General features: G+C 41.9%; 2 protein-coding genes across 2 annotated transcripts in view; one reads left to right on the top strand and one right to left on the bottom strand.

Annotated features, from left to right (window-relative positions):
* The window catches only part of spock1 (SPARC (osteonectin), cwcv and kazal like domains proteoglycan 1), a 115344-nt gene extending 108644 nt beyond the window's left edge, over nucleotides 1-6700 (top strand). The window contains exons 8-12 of the mRNA XM_061725234.1: nucleotides 1863-1982; nucleotides 2229-2450; nucleotides 3223-3285; nucleotides 3858-3995; nucleotides 5286-6700. Coding sequence (XP_061581218.1) covers nucleotides 1863-1982; nucleotides 2229-2450; nucleotides 3223-3285; nucleotides 3858-3995; nucleotides 5286-5482 — 740 coding nt within the window. The 3' untranslated portion in view covers nucleotides 5483-6700. The remainder of the gene's footprint in view (nucleotides 1-1862; nucleotides 1983-2228; nucleotides 2451-3222; nucleotides 3286-3857; nucleotides 3996-5285) is intronic.
* A 2740-nt stretch (nucleotides 6701-9440) lies between these two features.
* Nucleotides 9441-21890, bottom strand: bicc2 (bicaudal C homolog 2). The gene is made up of 19 exons (XM_061726281.1): nucleotides 21585-21890; nucleotides 19817-19863; nucleotides 19447-19516; nucleotides 19218-19297; nucleotides 18886-19047; nucleotides 18743-18796; nucleotides 17983-18192; nucleotides 17625-17876; nucleotides 17344-17475; nucleotides 16876-17065; nucleotides 15986-16095; nucleotides 15711-15910; nucleotides 15024-15129; nucleotides 14458-14497; nucleotides 13055-13218; nucleotides 12208-12415; nucleotides 11962-12125; nucleotides 10032-10131; nucleotides 9441-9932 (listed from the first exon to the last, which is right to left on the bottom strand). Exons 1-19 carry the CDS (start codon nucleotides 21871-21873, stop codon nucleotides 9802-9804), a joined length of 2709 nt encoding a protein of 902 aa, XP_061582265.1. The 5' UTR covers nucleotides 21874-21890; the 3' UTR covers nucleotides 9441-9801.
* Between the last annotated feature and the right edge of the window lie 2214 nt (nucleotides 21891-24104).

Below are 24104 nucleotides of genomic sequence, written 5' to 3'. Positions count from 1 at the left end.
CATAGCAAGATTTAATTACTTGAACACATGACACTGATAGACTTGGAGGAGAAAGAAAAGAGGAAATTAACAATTTAATTGAGAGGAGTAACCGGAAAGTCCTAGAAGTCCACAATTCAAAAAACACAAACTTATTAACGCGGACTTACCAGGCACAGTGATGGTACAGCCAATAATAATGATAAAACTTCCTCCAGTTTGGGTTTAGGACTGTACAACGTGCCCGCAGCTGCACCGCTGCCTGCGGGAGAATGTTATATTGCAGGTGAAGACAGATAATGTTTTAGCTGGGGTTTTTTTTCCTTCTTTCCTTGTTCCCTGCTCCAGAGCATGGAAATGAAAAGCTTTCTGAAATGTGAAATGTTATCTGTATGGTCCTGAAGGATTATTACACACACACACACACACACACACTTGCAGCCCACCTTGTAATTCCAGAGGTGATGTCCTATGGATAGCGAGGTAGATGAATGTTACGTGTCCTCTGCTGCAGCTGCTTTCTGTTTCCTCGGGCATCTACCGTCTTATAAAAGCAGCCATACACGGACTCAACTATTACAGAGAAATACCTTGTGTGTGTTTTTGTGTGCCGCCTTGTGTTTGCAGATGTCCTGGTACACACAAAAGGATGCAGGACATGATTTAAAAACAGCACGGGAAGTATGACTCAACAAATTCTTGCAATAAACAAGATATATCTAGCTGGCTGGCATGGAAATGCCTGAACTGAAAGTTTATCTTTAGTGTGTGTGCACCATGCTTGTGTGTATGGCTTCTTTTTTTTTTCCTCATTTTACATTACATAAGATCCTCTTGAAACAAGTCTTGATACAGCAGCCAATCAGAACTCATCTAATCTGACAGAGTGAATACAGAGGTGTCATTTTGTGCGTACATGTTTTCTTGAATCATGAAAGTGCATCCAACTATTTCAGAAGTTGTGATACACATAGATGTTAACAAGACCCTCAACGTGTCACTGCACGACCAAAGTGGAGGGGTCTGGACTGCCAGGCCCAGTGTAAGAAGGAAAGACACCTGTGTCCTTTGGGCCTGTTTGTTCAGCTTGAAAGTGAAACAGATCGAGGAGGAGGGTTTGTCAGTCACATGCAGGAAAGATAGATAAAGGAAGATGGAGAGTGACTGACTGATGGACATGCTTGAGGAGGCAGGAAGAAGCAGAGGTTTGCTCAAGTTGCAGGCAGACAGGGAGGCTGAAAAAGTGTTTTTCTGTCCTCTTGTTTGAATTTTTAAATAAGTGCTGTTCTTAGGTGTATTGTTCGGCTAGTGCTCTGAGTGGGTGGAATAATAGAGAGAAGCATTAACATGTGTCCCAGAGTTGCAGCTATTTTCTTTCTCTTCCACGGAGGAGTGTTATTCAGCATTAGAATAAAACACAATTATCTTTTTTTAAAGCATCAATCAAGTGCCATTTCAATGCAAAAGAGTAATTTATTTATCTTCTCTGGGCAAGATGACATAGTTTTCCATTTATGTTGTATAAATGTGTGCGAGTTTCTCATTAAATGCTAAGTGGAGTGAAATGAAAGCAGAAGATGAAACTTCAGTATGTGGATTTGGGAATGTTTTCTGTCACATCGTGTTCCCATCATAACTCTCAAGAGATAGCATTATGTGTTGGCATCGCGCTCCGTCCACATGGAGGAAAGCTGGATTAAGCAAAATCAAATGAAAGAAAACAAAGTTAAAGTGTGCAACAGTAATAAAATGAAAGTTTGATAAAGAACTACGAAAGAATTGTCATTATTTTTTTCTGCTGATGACAGCAGCAGATCAGTCAGATCCCACTTTTGTCATCATTTCATGCTTGTGTGCGTGTTTTACTGTGTGTTTGTGTGCAGCTTGCGCTGATGCAGAACTTCACAGTCTGGCTGCCAGACTGAAGGACTGGTTTGGGATTCTGCACCTTGATGCCAACAGAGACCTCAAATCCTCTGACAGCTTTGATTCAACCGCTGGCCGTGAGTACTGTGTGTGTGTGTGTGTGTGTGTGTGCGTGCGTGTGTGTGTGTGTGTGTGTGTGTGCGCGTGTGTGTGTGTGTGTGTGTGCGTGCGTGCGTGCGTGCGTGCGTGCGTGTGTGTGTGTCTGTTTTCCGTAATGTCTCAACTCTGCCACTGAAAACATGATGTTCTGTGATGTGCTGTCATGATGTTCTTATGTTTCAAAAGCATAACTTTTTTTTTTTTACTTTTCTTTTCTCCACCAGACTTTGACACAAGCATCTTGCCCATTTGTAAGGACTCGCTGGGCTGGATGTTCAACAAGCTGGACATGAACTTTGACCTTCTGCTGGACCAATCAGAGCTGAGTGCCATCTACTTGGACAAGTATGAGCTGTGCATGAAGCCTCTCTTCAACTCCTGTGACTCATTCAAGGACGGCAAGCTGTCCAACAACGAGTGGTGCTACTGTTTCCAGAAGCCCGAAGGTGAGGGAGCAGTGAGGAGAGCAAGCAGGAGTGTGAAGGAGAGATCGCTAGAAACAGAAGCAGGATAAGAAACTGATGTGTAAAGACGGTTTAGATGACATTAATGAGGATTGCTAGTTACCATTTCTATTTTAAGCACATTTACAGGTATTGAGAAGTTCATTGAAGAATGCTACATTAAAAACAAGTGATTGATGTTCACTTAAGACGTTTCTTTGTTGTTATTTTTTTTTCATAGGACATTGTTTCGCACTCTTTGGCACACATTTGTGCACTTAGTCGTTCATTACCCTCTTTTATTTTTTTTCATTTTTTTCCACCAAGCCAGCATGCACAGAGCAGCTGGCACATTTGCAAAGTCTGTGAGGGGGGCCGTCAGCACGGGAGCTAACTTATTATACCAAGCAATGACAAATAGTTACATGCACTTTAGCCATTTTCTCAGGCAATAATGTGTTCAAACAAACACTCCTTCGTTATCACAAGAAAAAGCTGTAAAAGATTTGCAGCAGTTTTAAAAACGTACGTCGTAAATGGAGGAAAACAAAGGTTTCAGTGCGTGAAAGTAAGGAAGGATTACAGAAAGCAAAGAAGAGATTAAAGAGTGAAAATCTCCAGCGAGAGTTTGAGAGGATGGATGGAAGGATGTCAAGAGATGGTAAACAATATGAGAAATGACTTGTTAAAGGATGGTAATAATGCAGAGTAAAGTACTGCACCGCAGCAAAAGCGCATTTAATTAAAGCATTTTTTTTATCTTCTCTCGTTGCAGGACTGCCTTGTCAAACTGAGAAGAGTCGGATCCAGAGTCAGAGTCGTAGAAAGAGCCTCATAGGTCAGTCTGAAGAAGTGGCAGCTGTCAGCCGCTCCCCCCTTTTGATGCCCTTGGAGAACAATACATGTACTAGAATGACAAATGTGTGTCTCTTAAATATTTCGAAAATGGAAAAAAAAAAAGGATAGGATTTAAAACCCCTCTGTAAGGCACATCCAGGCATTTTTTACGCACGTCACCTTTTCCCACAAGGCAGATTGTGCCGTGTTCCAGCTCACCGCAGAAACGGCTTGAAAAATGAGCTGGGATTGGGTCAAATGAAGGTAAAAGAAAATAGGTGCGTGTTAGTGCCGATTCTCCTGTGTGTGCGTTATTGAGAGAGACTGCTTCCCCTTAAGCAGGACGAATAGTTGTTCTCCTGTGACCTTCTCAGAAGTAATTGATTGTTGATCTGGCTCTGTGAGTACACCAGAACTTTGGCGTATGATTAAGGACACATGCATGTAACCTCTGCCAAGCACTGATCAGATTATATGTTCGATTTTTTATCAACTTTATCTTCTTTTTTTAGCCTCTTTTCCCTGAATGTCTTTTCTTCCAATCATGTTTGTGTATTCTTGCTTTGTGTCCAGGCTCTTATATTCCTCGTTGTACTGAGGAGGGCTACTACAAACCAACCCAGTGTCATGGCAGCACTGGCCAGTGTTGGTGTGTGGACAAATACGGCAACGAGATTGCTGGCTCGAGAAAACAGGGCAACCCCAACTGTGGTAAGACAAAAACAAAAAACACTCACGCAGAGCACACAAACACACGCAACCATTAACTACTTCCCTGGAGCAGAACAACGGATCTGGCGGGGTTGTGTTTTCCAGCCATTGGCTCCAATTAGTTGAACTGATTTTCAGTGTTTTGATTGAGTTTGGCAGCAGTTTTTCTCCATTTGAGATTGCAGAAACGCTCATTAATACTTAATATACCACATAAATACAGTAGGTTTTGTATAGTTCAGTAAAACTTTCTGATGTTATCTTTACCGGTACTATCAGATAAGTTGTTCATAAAGAAACCTTTACTTTAACAGACATTTCAGTCTGGTTAATTCATTTTAGGGGTATTATATTGTATATATTATATCATGTTACATTCGGTGTATGTGGGGAATGTCAGATAAAGGATTCTTACAGATGATTACATGTATTGGTACCTGATCTGTTTTTACAAGGATAGAGTCAAAATCAGTTGCTGTCGGTTTTAACCATGGAGAAGGAACAATAATTAGCAGAAAAGAGTACAGACAGGCATGCTGATTACCAATCAAACAGCCAACTCTCAGGCAGAGATTACAGCTCACTTGAATGCTAGTCCCGTCTAAAGCCAGTAATTATAGCTTTCAATATTGATAGGGTGTGTGTCCAGCTAAAGTGCAAACGCATGCAAACACACACTCTTCCAACAGCAGTCTTTGTCTCTGGTCTAACAAGCTAATCTAACTCTAGCCTAAGGCTGGAGCAGCGTCTGAGCTCAACCATTCCCTCCTGCATATAATCAGCATTGCAGCTCATCATTCAATGGCCTAAACACAAGGACAGCGAGCTGATTTCAACTCTGTAAGTGCCACTCATCCAGAGCAGATTTATGCCCAGGTATAAATATCCTGTTCTGACCGGGGCTCAAAGGTATTTCTGTATTCCAGTCTCCGAAAAAAAACTTGAAGCAGACGCTGCTGTAATGACGTCTGTTCGCACTGTGACTAAACTGGGTCCAGCATTCAATGCCAATTAGCCAGATACCTTTGAAGCGAGTTCGTTGAGAAGCAGCCCCCTGAGTCTCCTCCGTGTTAGATGGAGGAATAATGAACAGCAGGAGTGGTTGTTCTTCTTCGTCTCTTCCTCTGTGCTGCTGATAGTTGTCTGGTCATTCCTCAGTGATCACCTGCCAATATTGCTGAGGAGCTATAATCTCTGCCTTTTATTTACTCATAGTCCATCGCTTTTGTAACTTTCCTCGACCGATCGATCCAGTCTGTTTTTCTGTGTTTTTTGATTATCTGTGTGCAGACGAGGAGCAGGAGACATCAGGGGACTTCGGCAGCGGAGGTGCAGTGATTCTCCTTGACGACCAGGAGGAGGAGCCCTCACAGAGCGGGCGGAGCCGGCAGAAGAAGAGACGGGGCCGGATCCACCCCCGAGGAACCATTGAGGACGACGAGGACGAAGAGGAGGACAAGGATGATGAAATCGGCTACGTTTGGTAGCTCTGCTCCATTCCGTTTTGCCGTCAGCTGACCAGGAAACCCAAACGTTGACTGGGCACAGATCTGAAGCCATTCCAATGTCTCTTCCTCCACTTACCTTGGCAGCAGTCCACCTTTTAGTGCTCGATCCTGCTCTCGTTATCACTACCTGTCATCCCAATCTCTCTAAGCGAACATCATGCAAACTTTATTTTTAAGTATTCCCCTCTTTCTGAAGACAAAAAAAAACAAGAGAGCTTATTTGATTTCAAGCCGTCTCCAAAACCTGCAAACTTTAACCTCTTTCAAACATGGACACTTCGCTCTGGTCTCTCTTCCTCCATGTATCTCCACCCACTCCCTCTATCACCCTAATCGCTGTTCGTCTCTGGTCGGTCCGTGAGCCCAGATGCATTATGTATTGGATGTAAATATGTTTTCTCCAGGAAAGCTTGATTGTAGATCCCCCTCCTTGTTGATCCATCTGTAGTCCACTCGCATCCGCTGTGTTCCAACGATGGGCTCCGTCCACTGTTCAACCGTTTTTCTGCAAATTGCTGCCAGTTTCAGACTCTGACATGCTCCCTTCTTTTTTTTTCTGTTATTTCATGGAGGATTGTAAATTATTTAATTGTTGAATGTTCCAGAAAGCCCAGGAAGCAATGAGATTAATGATGTATCGTCGTTGTTGTTGCATGTTTCTCATCGTGTATCTGTAAAAGAGAGATTTACCTGGCCAGGTCCAGCTCTATGCATCTCAAACAGAACGTAACGCCGGTTTGGCTGCTACAGTACTTCGTTGCAATGTTGATGCTGTCTAGTGTCCTTTTGGTTTCTCTCCCAATCTCAGGAGGTATAGGAGGCTCTACTGCAGAGAGGTGGCAGGATAGAAAAGCAAATCGCAATGTCTACAGGACAAGTCTCAGCAAGCTGTTTTTTTGGGGGGGGCTTTTTTGTCTTTTGTTTTGTTTTGTTTTGTTGTTTGTTTGTTTTTTTCAAATTGTTCGGTAGGGCTGCTGAGGCCTTTTGGCTGTGCATGGACACTAGAGGAGGAAGCTGCTCCTGAGCTGGGAGGACATATGATGCCAAGCCGAGACAAGGCTCTGCTCTGCCTCCCACCCTTGGATATGTTCAGTGATTTGAAATTAAAATATTCACCATGTCAACTACGTGAATTTTTATTTGTAACTTTAAAAAGAATTTAAGTAAAGTGGCACTTTGAGTGTCTTTTGAACCTTACAGGTGTCCGCCTACTTCTGTGATCTTCTTTTCATGATGCATTTCCAGCACGAGCCTGAGGTTGTATTCCTTGTTTAATCTAGTCGTGATAAGGAAAACGATTAATAAAAAGACACGCGCTCACCTCCTCACTTTGAAACCACACACACTCATAAGCCTTCGTCTGACTTTTTCATTTGTTTTTTTGTTTTTTTTTCCTCTTCTGAAAATGATTTTCTCCACAGTAAAACAATCAAAGCCCTCCATCAGTTCTGACCTTTTCCAACCTTGAGAAAGCAGCGTCTCCTGTTTGAAGCAGACCTAAACGGTGGCGGCTCAGAATACGCATCTCGCTTGCCATTCAAGGAGGAGAATTACAAAGCCAGCAGTGAAAACATGAAAGCATAATGAGCGCTTTTGTAATATCACTGGCTAATGGGACAGCTGACCCCAACTAGCGGGAAACAGCAAGATCAGCAGTTTGAAAAACACACTGGGCCAACAAGCGTCGGCTCAAAGCATCCACTATCAAGTTCTCCATGGAGCTGCGTGGAATGTGTTATCAGTTGTGGGAGCCTGATACTTTTCTCACATTGTTATACTTTTTGAGAAATAAAAGAATGATATCACAGCACTTATTAAAAAAAATAGAAAGTTTTTGGAAGATTCATCTTAGTCTTTTTCCTTTTTAAAAGATGGATTGCCCTAATTAAATATGAAGCCAGCAAGAAAAAAACGGTTTCCTCCTTCCAGAGATGTGTCGCACAGCTCCACCAGTTCAAATGGAAACAATAGCTTGAAGTCGCATCCATAATTCAGATGAGGTATCATGAGCTGAGGAATACGATGGATACGCTCAAATAACGTTGGATCCTATCACTGCATTTTTTAATCACATGGCAGTTTATTTAGTAACTTCAAGAACACATTTATCAAGCCGTGCTCGGTTGCTTCCCCAAGTGTTTTCACACACACGCTGTTTTATTGCTGTTTCTATTTTCCTCCACTCTCCCTCTCACTTTCCTGGAGTGAGTTCTATCTTCATCACAGAGAGGGGAATGTGTGGATACGTTTTATCCTCAGGGCTCTGTTTCATTTCTCTATTAGCTGCATCTTTATTACCCGCAGATGGCCTTCCTGCTGGGAGGATCCCAACCCTCCCATCCACCCTCCCGGTCTCCATGGAGAATGGTGATGTGCATGTGAGGGGCTCGGCGCAATTGATTGTGATTTTGGCCTCAAATATGGGTTTGTTTTTCCACCCGTGGTTATTACTGTGCTTTCGGGGGAGGTGTGTCCGTTCAGCCCTACTTCTACATTTTCTTTCCCATACAAGAGTTACCAGGCGAGCTCTGGGGGTGATGGCAGTTTGATACTTGTACTAAGAGTTTGTTTTCTGATAAACTTAAAAATAAATGGTGATCAATCCGTCTTCAGGGGTGTGTATCATGAAGAGAGATTGCAAGATCGGGACAGGAAGGCGCCTGTTTTAATTGGCTAGTCTCTGTGGTGACTTATGTAGAATTCATGACCTGCCACAGAGCAGTTTAGGTTCAGCTTTTCAGGTGAAATTGTTTTTAAAATCCTTCCCAGATGTTTATGTTGCTCATACCTCAGATCAAATCTTGCTGAAACAGCTTTAAAATATCATCACACAAAAGTATTGAATGCTGATGTCATGAATCTAAACCCAACTGAAAATGTTTCATTGATTGCACAAATGTCAGATTGTTGAACATTTAATTTAATTCATATCACAGTATCTTTGATGTGAATTAAATTAGGCGGCTTGGATATTCAACTCTCTCTCTTACATAAAAAGTAGTAATAACAGGTCCAAAGCTAAACCACACTAGTAAAAACAAGGCGAAGTGGCTTTATGGTCCTCAGCTTTGCAGGTGAAAAGTCCAAGTAGCTCTCAAAAGTCACCAAGGTTCAAGGCACTGCTCCTTTTACCAGGTAGTTTTCATTCTAGCTGTATGATCACAGACTAATTTAGACTTGCAACCCCAGGGGAGTGCAATTAACTACCTGACAGGCTAGAAATCCACCAGTGCTCCAGAGCCCGAGGACCAGATTTGAGGATCACTGGTCTAAAGCCTGCCTATGTAATTGGCAGAGACATTGTAATAAGTAGGGATCATCTCTCCCTAATCTGTCACAGCCCACCACTTCCACTCACTCTCTCTTTCATGCTCGGCTGCCAGCGAGCCTGCCAGCTTGTGGAGCACATGAACAGATCAGACCCCCTCATGCCCTCCAGCAGAGATATCTTGGATCACTCGCTTTCCCGTGTTACCCAACAACATAATTCCAAATTTGTAGATCACTGCCAGAGAGCTCCCTGTGACAGCGCTAATTTAACGGGTGTTAGCTCCTGTGGATGAATTAAACAGCAGAGAAGTAAAAGATAGAGAACGCATTTCTCAACATCTGACTGTTCCTACTGTACATTTCAAGGCCAACTCCACCTTGTCTGCTGTGAACTGTGTTGCCGGTGTCACTTTGAGACAAATACATCATTTTTCATGCATCACAAGTATTCATAAACACAGTGTGACAGCGGCACCCTCTGCTGGTCTGCTCCCTGCTGCGAGGACCTGTATTTGAAGCCTCAACGCATTTCATGCATCATTATTCTGTTCTTTACTCACCAATAAAAGTACAGATTTAGGTCGCTGATGGATAAACTTCAAGCACAACATTTTATTTATCACTACTAATATATATGAATATCATTTTCTTTTGCAAATAATGGCTATTTACAGTTGCATAAAAATCTTAGTTAACATGGTCAAGGCATAGAATTTGAAGAATAAAGGCACTTGATGCCAATAAAAGACACCTGTTCATTTTCCTGTTAGGTCTCAGGTGTGGAAGGGAACGCCTCCTTGTCTTCAGTTGTATTTCTTTTACAAAGCCTTTGGTTATGGCTTCAGAAGAAAGGTACTGCATTTAAATGTTTGCATCATGTTTGCTGTTCTTTAGGGCAATGTTATGCTTCTCAATTTAAGGAAAATGAAAAGCAGGTAAGATCTTTTTCCTGGCAACAGCCACACGTGTGATCACAGATGTTCTCTACAAGCGTTAGATGAACCTCCGACCTCGGCGGGCGTCTCCTCTCACCAGCGGTTACTCTGAGCTGCAACTTCCACATCCATAATCCGTGGAAGCCGGCCACTCGCACCGCCCTCCAGATAGCCGGACCTCACAGCCGATGTGTCGGACAGCCTCCTCTTGCTCTTGTTCAGGTCTGCATCAGTCGTTAAATCATTTGACAACAAGATGAGGAAAGAATAACCCAACACCTTAACACATGGAGAAACAGATATGATTCCAAGCTGTGTCTCACCTGAGATTGCTATTAACATCTTGCGCCTGGCTCCGAAGGTGGAGACGCCCACTTCTTTCAGATCTTCATCGGAGAGGGTGAGGAAGGTCTGGTAGTCAATCTGGATGGACGCAGACAGCACTTGCATTATAATACTCATTGATAATGCAGACCTCAGTGAGACAGTGTCCTGCATTTGTAAGTGATGATGAGCATTTTTTTTTCAAATTCATCAGTTCTCCCGGAGAATACCCAGTACTCGAGTTGAGGGGGGATGAGGGGGGATGGCATCCCCCCTGAAATAAAAATGGTCAAAATCATCCCCCCTTTCCATCCCTTATGTCATTTCATCAATGAATGTGTTATTACTGCTATTTCAACATTTAGAGTCATCACCAGAAAAATAACTTACTTCACAATTTTCACCTGTTTCAAGTAAATTTTCACTTGAAATAAGTAGGAAAAATCTGCCAATGGGACAAGATTTATCTTCTCATTACAAGCAATAAAATCTTGTTCCACTGGCAGATTTTTCTACTCATTTTAAGTGAAAATCCACTTTAAACAGGAGAAAATTGTTGTTTTTTCCAGTGTTGAGTCTTGTTTTAAGTGTAATGAGATTTTTTTACTAAAATGAGACATTTTAACTAGAAATAAGACAAATTTTCTTGTTAAGATTTTGAGTTTTTGCAGTGATCCATTTTACTTATCCTGTGAAGGACAGAGTCATATTGATAAGTTCAGAAAACTGTTTTTTATTGTTGTGTTTTGAGGTATTTGATGTAAGCCCAGTGGATATTTAAAGCTTACAGAAGGCTTCATTTAACTGCTGCTATGTCATTCCTGCAGTATTTCTGCAGGTGTTTTGGTCACTGCTATTATTTGTAATATATTATATTATTTGTAATCAGCACACATTATCTGTCCCCATATGATAAAATCCACCATCCCCCCTGATTTCTTTTTACAACTCGAGTACTGAGAATACCCCATCAATTAAAACTGTCCATGGTAAAGCTCTTGAGCTGGTCACTAGCTACAAAAACCTGGGATTAATTATTTATGGGGAGTTTACATTTAAAGCACACATAAAAAAATTGGTCTCTAAACTAAGGGTGAAACTCGGTTTTTATTACAGAAACAAGGCATGTTTTTCCCTCAGAGCACGAAAGTTTCTGATTTGAGCTACTTTTCTGCCTGTTCTGGATTACGGCGATGTTGTGTACATGTGTGCGTCAGCCAGCTGTCTGCAGTCCTTGACTCCGGTCTACCACTGTGCTCTACGGTTCATAACTGGTTGTAGCCATCTCCCTCAACACTGTGAACTGTATGCTAAAGCTGGCTTGTCTTCTCTGAATGTTAGACGATTTACACACTGGATGACTCTGATTTATAAGGCTCTTCTTGGCTTGGTTCCTGTTTATTTATGTTTATTTCTCCAGAGAGCTAAAAGCAGTTATGCTTTAAGGTCGAATGACACTTTGCACCTGGCTGTTCCTCGTGTTCGGACTAACTTGGGGAAAAAAGCTTTTAGTTTCTCTGCACCGTCTGCGTGGAATAACCTCCAACATGAACTGAAAATGCCTGAACTTGTTTCTTTTGAAACCTTTCGCTCACTTCTTAAAAACCGATAACGAGAATCCTTTCGGCAGTGCCTGTGTTTTTAAACTACATGTGACCGTGTTCTTAAATTTTAAATTATTTCTGAAGTTGTTGTTTTTTACATATTATTGAAGTCACCACTATTGCACTTTATTCGCTAACAGTTTGCACTCTCATTTTTAATGTTTATTACGTGATTGCTGGTATTTGTGTGTGGACGTGTGCTGCTGCCTTCCTTGGCCAGGTCACCCTTGGAAAAGAGGTCTTGACCTCAATGGGTTTTTATCTGGTTAAATAAAGGTGAAATTTAAAAAAAAGTGATGATGAGCATCTCTCCACGGGTGCTTACCTCTTGTTGTTCAAACACATCGATGTATTTGATCAGGCCGAGCTGGCTGAGCAGCTCAGGCAGATCATCTGTCATGAGGGAGGGGGGGCTGTGCTGACTGCTGGTCGACGCCCTCCTCGACGGGCACACGCCTTCAAAGCAGCTGCTGCTCACAAAGCCCTCCGCTGTGCATCAAAGTGCAGAAGCAAAGGTCAGCTGTGAGCGAAGGAAAAAGATCCACTCAAAGCACACGCAGGCAGGACTTACGAGGTTTATCATTTCCACTTCTGTTCAGTGAGGATGCAAATGCAGGGAAGGAGGAAACAGAGGAGGAGAATGTTGGTGGGGGTGAGGAAGGGGCGCATGGAGAGGTGGGAGAAGAGGGGACAGGAGGAAGAGATGTGGAGCCACGTCTGTGCCTCCAGTTCTCAGAGTCACTGCCGTTGCACATCTTTCCTGTCTGAGAAGCCCAGGACTAAACGGAGACGCAGAGAGGAAACAGTGACAGCACCGAAGATTAACTCGCGTTTCCTTCATCGACAGACATTTCAAACAAAAGCAGAACTTTTTTTTCTTTTGTGTGGTTAAAAAGTATATAAATAACACAAAGTAAATGCAAGTGGTCACAAAAGCTCAAATGTGAATAGCTTTAGTATCCATAGATCATAACATAATAGCTATTTAACTTGTTTCTAAACTAGTTACTGACCTACTATGTCACAGGACTCGTACGTTTGGAGCCCAGCACAAATTCAAAGAAGTTGTCCCTATTATCTTAAATAAGAGTCAGAGAGCAGCCTATCACAGTGACATGTGCTGAAACAGGTCGGGTAAGCAGGTTTCACAGAAGTGGCAGTGCTGACCAAGCCGATGCTATCAGACCTCGTGTAATTGAGCGTGGAAATTGGCAAAGCTTTCCTCTCAGAGATAACTGCTTCACACTGTTAGGGGCACTAGCAATAAATGAGACCAACGTGCAGTGAAACAAGTGCATAAAAAACTCCTTAAGAGAGTTAAGCATAAAGTAACTTCATTTAGATAAAAAGGAATTAAAAAGTAGCCCAACTAGGTCATTTTTTCTTCTTTTAGTTTATCAAATCAGGCCCATTTGCACCTGTTGCTGATCGCTGATGGTACTCAGGTACGGTTTGTAACTTCGTCGGCTGATGTTGCGCAGCTCTTTGACGGCTTCAGCCGGCATAGACTTGGAGAAGCCGAGGCCACTCCAAGTGTCTGTGGGTGTCCGGACCTCAGTGACCACAGGCTTCCTCTGCATGGCTGACAAGACACGCAGACACAAAGAGAGAAATGTTAACATCCATGGAAATACGCTGGAAGCGCAACATACTGTCAAACATTTGTTAATCTGCATTCCTAACTGGGACACCATGTTTGCTTTTGTCATCAAGTGATACCTCTGCATGTAACAACACTTGCAGGAAGCTGTACAAGTCTACAGAAATAACACATATGGATACCTTCACTGCTCATATCCATCAGGAAAAGGCTTTGCAGGTCATTCCTGTTTTCTTTGAGGTATTGAATTAAACAAACTCGGCCCATGTTTTGTCCTTTGTTAAATAAGGAATCACAGCCAGTGTTGCAGCATGTGGCATGCTATGAAACGTAAAATATTAAGACTGGTGTGCACCCTTCAATAAAAAAAGGGAAAACTGTGAGTCTCCTCCACGTGTGAACGTGCGATAAGAAGAGACTTCACACATGCTGTAATATCAGCCGGATTGTTACTGGTGGGCTGTTGCTTCGATGTGCCTGTGTGTATCTGTGTGAGTAAAAGCCTGTTCGTATAGCGGCTTATGGCTGTCTTAATGACTGTGAGGCAGATGGCCCATTCAAACTGCTAATTCATAGTCCCATAAAACAACACAGAGGGAATTTGGTACCATTTGGCCGCAGCTCTCCTCAGTTTCTCTCACTCTGCATGACAGATGAGGCAGCGTGTGTTTCTGGTGAGTGTGTGTGTGTGGCCACGCGTGTGTGTCGTCCGCATTGTTTATCCAACCTGTGTGAATTAGGTGGGAGTGCTAGTGCTTCTCCATTATAACTTTGGCACAGTGACGCCCATGAACAGGTCCACTTCATCAGCTGTCTTGGCAGTGAGGGCTGCTGAAATGGGCCCCCTCAATCACATCCCTGCCTATCAGCTTCCATAATATTCCTGAATCAACTACAACAAGATACTTTATCTTCCCTGAGCACAAGACATTAAATCATTTTTAAGCATTGCTGTGACTAAAACATGAGGATTTGGACAGCGAGGCCGATTATTCTGTTTGTTTAGGGTTGTTTCAAGAGTTTAGATGAAGATTTTTTTTCGCAATCTGCTTCATCTTCCATTCCAAAAACGAGAGATTTGTAGTACAAAAGTGAATGTTTTCATGAGGTTCGTGCCAGTCCTCATGTACAAATCATTTTAACATATCAAATCCCAAGACAGTACATCACAAGCTGCAGAACATTCAGCAGGTAGGATATTAAACATTTACAAGCACTAACCCCTGGTTGCCAGCAGTTTCTTCTTCTCATAGTCATAATCCTACAAAGGACAAACAACAAATAAAGAAAGTAAATAATTCATGAAATTGATTTTTTCCTTCCCCTTTGGTTTCTCAGGATAAACAGCAGGAATCTAATTCACAGAGGGAACACTGGAATAATAGGACAGTTCCTGCAGCTGTTATGGGGGAACTTGTTAATCCTCCTCGCGGTAACCTTTGAAAGAGCAACAACAAGTCAAGAGGGAAGGTAATACATTCAAAACTCCTCAAAATCAATTTCCACTCAGGGCCAAGGATGTGGAAATTAGTAGATCACATAACAGCATGAATGACATGTTTCTGCTACTTTCATTCCAACGTGCCAACTAATTTGGCACTACATGAACCAAGAAAGATATATAGATATAGTCATTTTATTCTCATTCATACGTCATCCCTCAGGACTCAGAAGTTTGAATGCATGCCCTGCTGAGAACTGCTCATTAGCGATGGGATTTTATTGAGAAAATAAGCAAATAAAGAAAAATTGGGTCTGCATTTCCTGCATTTCCTGTTGTTCTTCACCTCGGTCTTGGATGAGTCGGCACAGACGTTGTGAACCAGAGTCACATCCCTCCTCAGGCTGTTCTTCCGCTCACTCCTCACTCCCTCAGCCTCCGTGTTCATCAGTCTTGCACATTTAGCAAACACACACACACACACACACACACACACACACACACACACACACACACACACACACACACACACACACACACACACACACACACACACACACACACACACACACAAACACACACACACACACACACACACACACACACACAGAATGTAACACAATAGTTACAAAGGCCTACAACATCTGAGTGCCTGTTAATCATTTCATTATTGTGATAACAGCCATTTTAATAGATTATTTCAAAGGCCATGTCACAATATTAAACAAATATGTGTGTTAAATGAGAGCCTTTTTATTAATGGCTCCTCAAATTTATATGTGTACTGTAGGTTTACAGTAACATTTCATTTGTCATTATTAGTTGTTTTTTTTCCCCTTTTTTCTCTCTTTTCTTCTTTTTTTTCCTTTTTTTCTCCTTTTTTTCCTTTTTTTTCTTCTTTTTTTTCCTTTTTTTTTCTTTTTTCTTTTCCTTTTTTTTTTCCCTTTTTGGCCCTTTCCCTTTTTTTCATTTGTCATTATTAAGGGATGGTCGGCTGTGACTAAAGTAGAGAAAACCATGTGAAAGTCCTCACCGGTACGCCAGCGCCTGTCCTGTTGAGTGGCGTCTGCCCTCACTGAGCATCTTGCTGATTTCAGGACTCTGCAGACTCCCCCTCCGCCCACTCAAGCCCAGCCTACCGATGCTGTGGTGGCACATTTCAGCTGGAGACATCACCACTCCCTCTGAGCTCTCGTTGTCTGATTGGTCAGACTGGTCCTCGTTTTCAAGGATCTGAGAAAGAGGATAAAAGTCAGCTTTAGAGACTTTTCTGGTAAGCAAAACCAAAATGTTGTTGTCTGATGTTACCTTCTCAAGCGGCCGACTGTCTGTTCCCTTCAGCCCCGTCCTGCCCTCTTCATTGGCTGACGTGAGGCCCGGTGGAGGTGAGGGGCGGGGCTTGCCACCATACAGCACCTCTGCAGAGAGTACACATGGAGAGGCGTTTTTGTGTAAAGCCTGATTTATGGCAAAGAAAGAAAGAAAGAAAGAAAGAAAGAAAGAAAGAAAGAAAGAAAGAAAGAAAGAAAGAAAGAAAGAAAGAAAGAAAGAAAGAAAGAAAGAAAGAAAGAAAGAAAGAAAGAAAGAAAGAAAGAAAGAAAGAAAGAAAGAAAGAAAGAAAGAAAGAGAAAGAAAGAAAAAGAAAGAAAGATTCTGGTTGATACATGTTTGTGTAACAAACATGGCGGATCTGAGTCTTTCCAGTTTTGCAGTACAGGTGGACTCATTTAATTGGTTTTTATTAATTCAATTTAAATGGTGTAGTTTAGTAGCATTTAGTATTCTTTTAGAGCAGTGATTTGGGGGCTCCAAAGACTGAATGTGGTGATAGATTTATAGTTACAAAGGTGGAGTTGAATAGGTATTTTTTTTATCGTCATTTTTATCGTTATCGGGACAAATGCCAGAAATTATCGTGATCATTTTTTTAGTCCATACCGCCCATCCCTAAAGGGAAGCAATTTCCTCTTGCAGATTTAGGATTTATATATCATCAGTTCCTAACTGATTAAAAGGTATTACTGCTGTCAAATCTATATTTGTTTTTGTTTTGTTTTTAAATACAATTTCAAAATGTGAACAGATTATGGTTTTGCTGCATGACACTGTAGAAAAAAGTTGTATAAAGAATAGTATATAAGTATTATATTTGAAGGAAACACATCTACACATACATGTGTGTGTGTGTGCATGCCCACCCTGTTCAGAGAGACGGAGCTGCTGCAGCAACATGTTGAGCCAATAGCTGGTCAGCCCGCTGCCAGGTAATATCAGGTCAGGGTTCACTCCGGCTGTCTTGGCGTGTTCGCAGGAATCCAGACCCAGGAGCTGGCGACGGGCCTCGTAAAGGCAGGAGATGTTCCTCTCCAGACCTTTCACCACCACTGACTGATAAATATACAGGAAGTCAACACAGATTGGTCAATCAGTATTCCACTCGCTGCAGCAGATGGATCTGCAGGGGAGAATAGATTTACATCTAAAATTTAAAGTGAAAAAGAATTTATAAGAAATATTTCAAACTAATATTTTTTATTTAATCACAGTGCATATGAAATACGCAAGCAAAGATTCTCAGACAGGATTTTACCTTTATTATTTATTTATTAATTGATTTGAGATGGGACTCAATCAAAAAGCAGCCAGTCTACGTGGAGGGCATGTACCTTGCTGGTCTGTTTTGCTTTGGGTTTGACACTAATGAAGACTCCCAGGTTTTGCATCATCTGAGCCAGCTTACAAGGTTCTGCCTCCCCATCTTCACGGATGTCAAACATCAAACAAACAGGCAGACAGTCCTGTGTTTGTGCACATGTAATCCACATGGAATATGAAAAAGAAAGAAAAACAAAAAAAGGCATGACTGTATTTATAGAGTATTTTTGATATATTGAAGCAATCAACACCTGCCACTGGAACTAAATCAGATCAAAATGTCCCACTGTACCATGAGCTGCTGCCGAGCCAGACACACTCCATCAGGGCTGCCCTGGATGAGCAGCGAGGGAGGGCTCTGTGGAGCGCTGAGGTCCGGCAGGATGATCTGGGTCTGGGTCTGGTGCATAACGCTCAGGAAGTGTGCTCCGTTCTGTCCCAGCAAGAAGAGATGCTGCTGAGAGGTGACGTCCAGCTGACTGCTCACTATCCCACCTGAGACTTCTGATCCGAGTAGGAGGTCCATTAGAATGCAGGTTGCCTTCTGTCAGGTGAAGATACACATGTAAAAGTCATGCTATTTCAGTAGCACCTTAATCTACTGGTCGTAGTTGAGGTTAGATGAGTTTTCTGAAAGCTGTCATTCCAACCTTGACAGCGGCTGCGTTGCCATGCATCCCCCAGACAGTGCAGGAGCTTCCATAAAAGGAGGCTTGAGGTTGTGGTGGCAGGGACCTGAAGCTCACACTGATCCCCAAAGCCTGCACGACCTGCTGGATGAGCGGGGATCCTGCATCTGGAAGAGCCTGCGGGACCAGACTGACTGGCAGCTCAAAGGTCAATGACAGCGGCTGGAGATCCTGGGAGAGCGACAGGACAAGGCACGTGCAGGAGGGGTAACGAAAAGAATCAGAATCAGAATCAGAATCAGAAAAGGGTTTATTGCCAAGTTTTCACACTAGGAATTTGTTTTGGGGATTGGTGCAACACAATACAAATATAAAAACAAATATATAAGAGATAAAATAAAATGAAATGTATAAACAATAAAAAGTATAAACAGTAAAATAAAATGTAGACCAGAAATGTACAAAATGAGGTTTTAAAGTGCCGGGTGAGTCTGTACAAAAGTGACTTAGGAACTTAGGATAGGTAAAAAGTATAGACAGAAATGTACAATGAGGTTTGTAAAGTGCCGGATATGAGTCTGTGCAAAAGTTACAGGATTGGAATTTTTACGTTAATGTAACGGGGGAGAGGAAGAACAAAGAGAGGCAGCAAACGGTTGTCTTTTTGACAAATAATCCTCTCTTCTTTATGCCAGTCACGTTATTGATTATTCTATGGATTTCTGTGGTAAAGAAATTAGTGTTGAGCCAAATAAAGCCGCTATTCATATTGCCCACTCACTCTGATCCTCCTCCTGGCTTCCTCCACTCCCTCTATGGGCCCAGCGATGGAGACCTTATGAAAATGAAAAGAATAAATATCACACAACTGAACTTGCTTCCTTGCTTTTCAGTTCGAGGTCTACAGTAAATGTCACATTGTACCTGGTTGCTTTTTTCTCCCGTGGCGTTGTGTCGGTTGGAGTCGGGGAAGTGGATGTGACAGGATGTGACCTCCATCACCTTTTTAATGTTCCCACCACCTTTGCCGATCACATGGGAGTGCTCTGTGTAGGCCACGTCCATTTTCAGAGTCACTTTGTTCACCTGGTTTTCATGTCAACCCTGGTGTCAGTCATTTACAGCCTTACATTCACACATTCTTAGTGGCAGAAACAATGACTGGGATTTTGCTACGTTCGCATCAGCACCAAACAGATTATTTTAGGGTGGAAATAAAGATGTTTATTCTTCTGTATGTTGTTGACAGCCCCCACCTTGGTCTCTAGCACTTCTAGTATCTTCTTTTTGGCGTCCACAACGTTGTTTCTCTTCCCTTCCACCTTCACATGTGGATCTAGAAAGAAAATTATTATTTAATACAATTTTCCATGTGACGGTCTACGGGAAACTGGAAATCGATTCATGCCAACATGTGACACAACATCATGGGAAAGGGACAATGGACAGATCAAGGGGTTTCATGAATAACAAAGACTTTGTCACCTTTCTTTGACTTGGCTCCTATCTTCAGTTTAGATGGCCATTTCACCTGAGTGTTAGTTTCTCTCATCACCTGTGGAAGAATGCGAGACACAAAGCAGGCGCCATCACTGTATTCACAATCAGAACAACCAGACACCCAGCAGATCCCTCCTTTCTGGGGATACAAAGCCTCATTTCAACTTCAAAGATTGTAATTGGCCCTGCCATAAAAAACTCTTCACTCAGAGTGGGGAATGAAATATTAGAAACTCTGAGTCCAGCTCTGGGGACTTCAAGCAGCGCTGATGATCACAATGAGGAGCACATTCATTTATTAGCTTTTTTATCTTACGATTCTTTGATAAAAAGTTTCCAAGGATCATTTACTCACCCTCTCAAAAAACTCCTCTCCTGTCTCCCCCTCTTCTTGGTTTGGAGCTGAAAGAAACACAGTATGTGACCATAAGCAACACACTGCAAATACTAATTTCTAAAAAAGTAAAAGAAACCTTGTTCCAAGGAAATTAGAGGACAATTTCAGACTATTTGGTGATTTTTTTTTAGTTTTTATCAAAAGTAATACTTTCCTTACACTATTGGCATCGATATTTTTGGTTAAAATAAGATATATATATTTTTTTTAACATGTTTCTTTATTGGGTAATCCATGTAAATTATATTACACAATAAACATTTCTTTTAAAGGGTTCGACAGAATACCCTGTTTTATATTTTACCATACACACACAAAAAAAAAAATAAATAAAATATATATCTAAAAAAAAAATAATAATAAAATAAATAAGGACACAAAACATAACAAACACCCCAAAACACACGCACTGCAAAATACGTAATTATAAACAGGTCCCAAAGTAAGTACCGATTACCAATCAAACTCTGACTGAAGACAATAATAATAGGAAAAATAAAGTAATAAACTAAAATACAGGACACGCAAAACAGCTGCAACAAAAAAATTAAAAAAAATAAAAATAAATTAAGAAAACAAAATAAGATAAATAAAAATTAAAATAAACTGACATAAGAGGAACCCTAAAAAAATTAGATAAAAATAAGATAATTTTGACTAGATTCATGAATATCAGATTTATTTCTAAAAGGGCTGCTTTTCCAACGTATGGATTAAACTTTTCATCCTGCACTGCCCTCCTTTAGGCTTTAGCTCTATATTGTTGTGAAAAGTCAACGTTTAAATGTTGACTTGGCTGAAATTGGCCAAGCTAGAGGAACAAGAGCGTACTTGGAACATAAACAATTTGAAAAGGGCACTGCTCTCTGGTGACATTTACAGGGTTCAAGGGGAGTCCCAGGAACGCCCCTCGCCCCCCTCTCATCGCCACGGGCTACGCTGGCCTGAGCAAAGGAATGAGACGAGAACAGTGCAGGGTGGAGCGAGAAGGTGGTGGTTGGGGAAGACAACCACAAATTAAGGTAGAGACAGCTAATCACGTCAATGACTTTACTGATGCAAAGACCTCCCACTTTCCCCCCAAAAATGAAACAACTACTATGAATCCAAGATGGAGTATATGAAAAAAACAACAACAGAAAAAAAAGAAAAACATATCAGGGTGAAGCCTCAAATGAACTATGGCAGTTTATTACAGAGAGATGAGTAACGATGCATAATGTCTCTCCGAGGCTGCTCAAACAGCCGCAATAACACAGCCCCAGCTGCACACACATTAAACAACAACCAGCGGTTATCAGGGCCGAATTCACTCAAGCAGCATCCCATCATGAGGAGACATAATATCGAGCTGCAGCACACAGTCAGAGAGGTTCCCCTGCGACACAGGGGAGGCATTTGTCATAAACCTGCCAAGCAGCGATAACTAACAGAGGCAGTTACCTCAGCTTCCAAGACAGGAATGATAATAGCGAAAAAGGACTTCTGAATGCATAAGCCATCACAGGTCATAAATCACAATGACACAGCAACAGGAGTTCAGTGGATGGCAGTTGCTGATGGGAACAACAAGGGTGCCACCAGCTGGAGGCCCTGACAGGCACATAGGTTCAGACGGGTAACAAGGAGTACACAGAGGGGGGGCATGAAAGCCATCAAAATGAACATGATGTGGAAAATGTATCCTGATGATAAGACCACCAGGAGTTCATCTCATTTCACTCACCATACAGCATGGTTTCAAGCTTCTTCCTGTCAATCCTGAACCTCTCTTCCACCCAGTCTGGATCCAAATGTGGCCCTTTGGGACTCTCCTGCCCCAGAGCAGAACCTTCACCCCCTTCTGCGTCCTCCTCTTCATCATCCTCCTTTTCCTTTCTGTCACATTGGGCTTCTTTGGGCTCAGTCTTTGCTGCTGAGTCGGGTTCTAAACTAGTTTCCAAGTCAGGCTGCTGGGGTGCTACGGACGCCGGAGAGACAGAAGAGCTCTCCTCAGTGCTGGTGGTGGTGGCCATAGCAGGACTGAGCCCTCGTCAGTGTTTGTGTGTGTATGTGTGTGAGTAGTGTATGTGCATGTGTGCGACCAAGGAGACAGGCAGGGAGTGAAAAAAGGGGAGAGAGGGGTAAGAAACACCCCCCTGTGCCTTTTCTTTAAACCCCCCGCCCCCTTCACTTAATTTAGTGTACAAATCTAACCTTTTCTCTCTGACTTCAAGTTGTTTGAGCTCTGAAGGATTTGTTGTTATGGCTTTCATTGAAAGGAAACTCAAAGAGTCCCTTCTTTACACCACACGAGCAAAATCTGCTCCAACTTAGTGACTCGAGACGGACCCGGACAGCCTACATCCTGAGAATCACTTTGCGCTGAACAAATCTTCAGTGATCCTCAGTTCAACATCCACAGATTATCTGGATAGATAGTGAAGGCAAAACTCTGAAAACTCATCTCAGCAGACCAAACACACACACACGTTATGAAAGCCTCACAGCAGCACACACAGCTAACAAAACAAACAGGTCATCCAGCCATCCGCCGCACCTCTGCCCTCCCTCCTCTTCCTCTAAATGAGACACAGAGGGCTGGAGATTCCAGAGATGTGAGAGAAAAAGAGCAGAGGAGCGTATTGTGGCAGTGAATGCAGTTTTCAACAATACTAAGTAAGATACTAAGATGGAGTCAAATGTTGAAACTAATATCTGCAAAACCTCTGAAGATCAATGTAAATTAGATCTGTGGCATCACCATACAGTCGCACCTATGATCTGTAAATACTGCAATATTCTTTAAACATTTTGTTTAGTGTTTCTCCAACGCAAGGACTGGGTCCTTCCCAAGAGTCGCAAAATGAATCTATGGTCATGAGGGTATTTCAAGGGTAAGTAAAAAAGCCCTGGGAAAAAAAACACGTGCCAGGTTGTGGTTTATACAGAACAGCTATACGAAGTTTAAACATATATACCGGTATATATATTGTTGTCTTTATTTTAGCTCATCTTTCTTTACACTAACTCTCCTGAAGGCCCAGACGGCCGACTGGTCAGCCACTTCACACAAAATGAAAGACACATTTTTAAGACTGCATACTGTGCATACAATGTAGGAGGAATGTACTACATACTGCTCCGGTGTTGTTATAAGTCTATAGTAAGTGAGCTACAGCACAACCAAAAGCTGATCATGTGACGGCTGTTTCTGCTTTCTAGGCACAATGCATTATGGCATGAAGTATATAAATTATTTGTCATTTGCTTTTTTCTTGCTTTTTTGCCATGTATGGTCAGTTGCTGCCTGGAACTTTTCCTGTGACAAGTGGACTACCTGGGCATTTCTTACATATTGCAGATTGTACGCTTGCTCAAATCATGCATACTGCTTTTTTACAAAATCATGGCACACCAGTAGTGTAAAACGTGTTCTCAAAAGCTATTGAACACAGTTCATAATTAAATGCATTCAGCTTAATATAAGGTTGTTGAAGCGATTGAAAATGGCCTTGTAGGTATGCATGCTGATTGGTCTAACTTTCACTGGATTCAAAGAATGTCGCTGTGTCACGAACATTAAAATTGCAAGTAACCAAGGGGGCTGCAGTCAGGACAGGTTATATCCTGCAGGTGCTTTTTAGACTGGCCGCACCATCTGAAAACATCTTGTGAAATGCTGTAAATCAGTTCTGATTTACTAAAAACATCGAAGAGTCGTGATAAAATTCATATCCACAGATCTTCAGATCCATTATCCATGATTATCTTTTCTAAAGGTAATTTTTTTATACTCATTATATTCTCTGTGTGGCTATTCACTTTTGTTGCATATGGACGACAGTAATGTTACTGCACTGTCAATGGAAGTCGTATTTTTTACTGACTTTATTCCCTCCTGACAATGTGATGTTATTCTTAAAGAAATTAAAAGTTGTTTAGTTTGCATGCCTGCAAAACTATTTCATATTAGCTGACTTTGATCAACTTGAGTCCTCTGGAGGCGTATTAATGATTTGTTTGAGGCATATCCACGCCTGGTCCTCAGGCATTATGCAACAGCCTTTAATGGTGATGAAAAGCTTTGACTACTAATAGGCAATTTCAGTTAATCCAAAAACAACGTTTTATGCCATTTACATGCACAGAAAACTGCACAAATAAACTGGAGGAAAATTAGGGAAACTCAAAAGAATAATTAAAATGTGTTTAGTATTTGAAAGTCCTTCTACAGAAGTGTTAAAACTATTCATTTTGTTCTTGG

This window comes from Cololabis saira, chromosome 7 (genome assembly GCF_033807715.1).
Source record: "Cololabis saira isolate AMF1-May2022 chromosome 7, fColSai1.1, whole genome shotgun sequence".
In the NCBI taxonomy this organism is placed as follows: domain Eukaryota; kingdom Metazoa; phylum Chordata; class Actinopteri; order Beloniformes; family Belonidae; genus Cololabis; species Cololabis saira.
The sequence above is the reverse complement of the archived record's forward strand: the minus strand, read 5'-3'. Positions and strand labels throughout refer to the sequence as shown.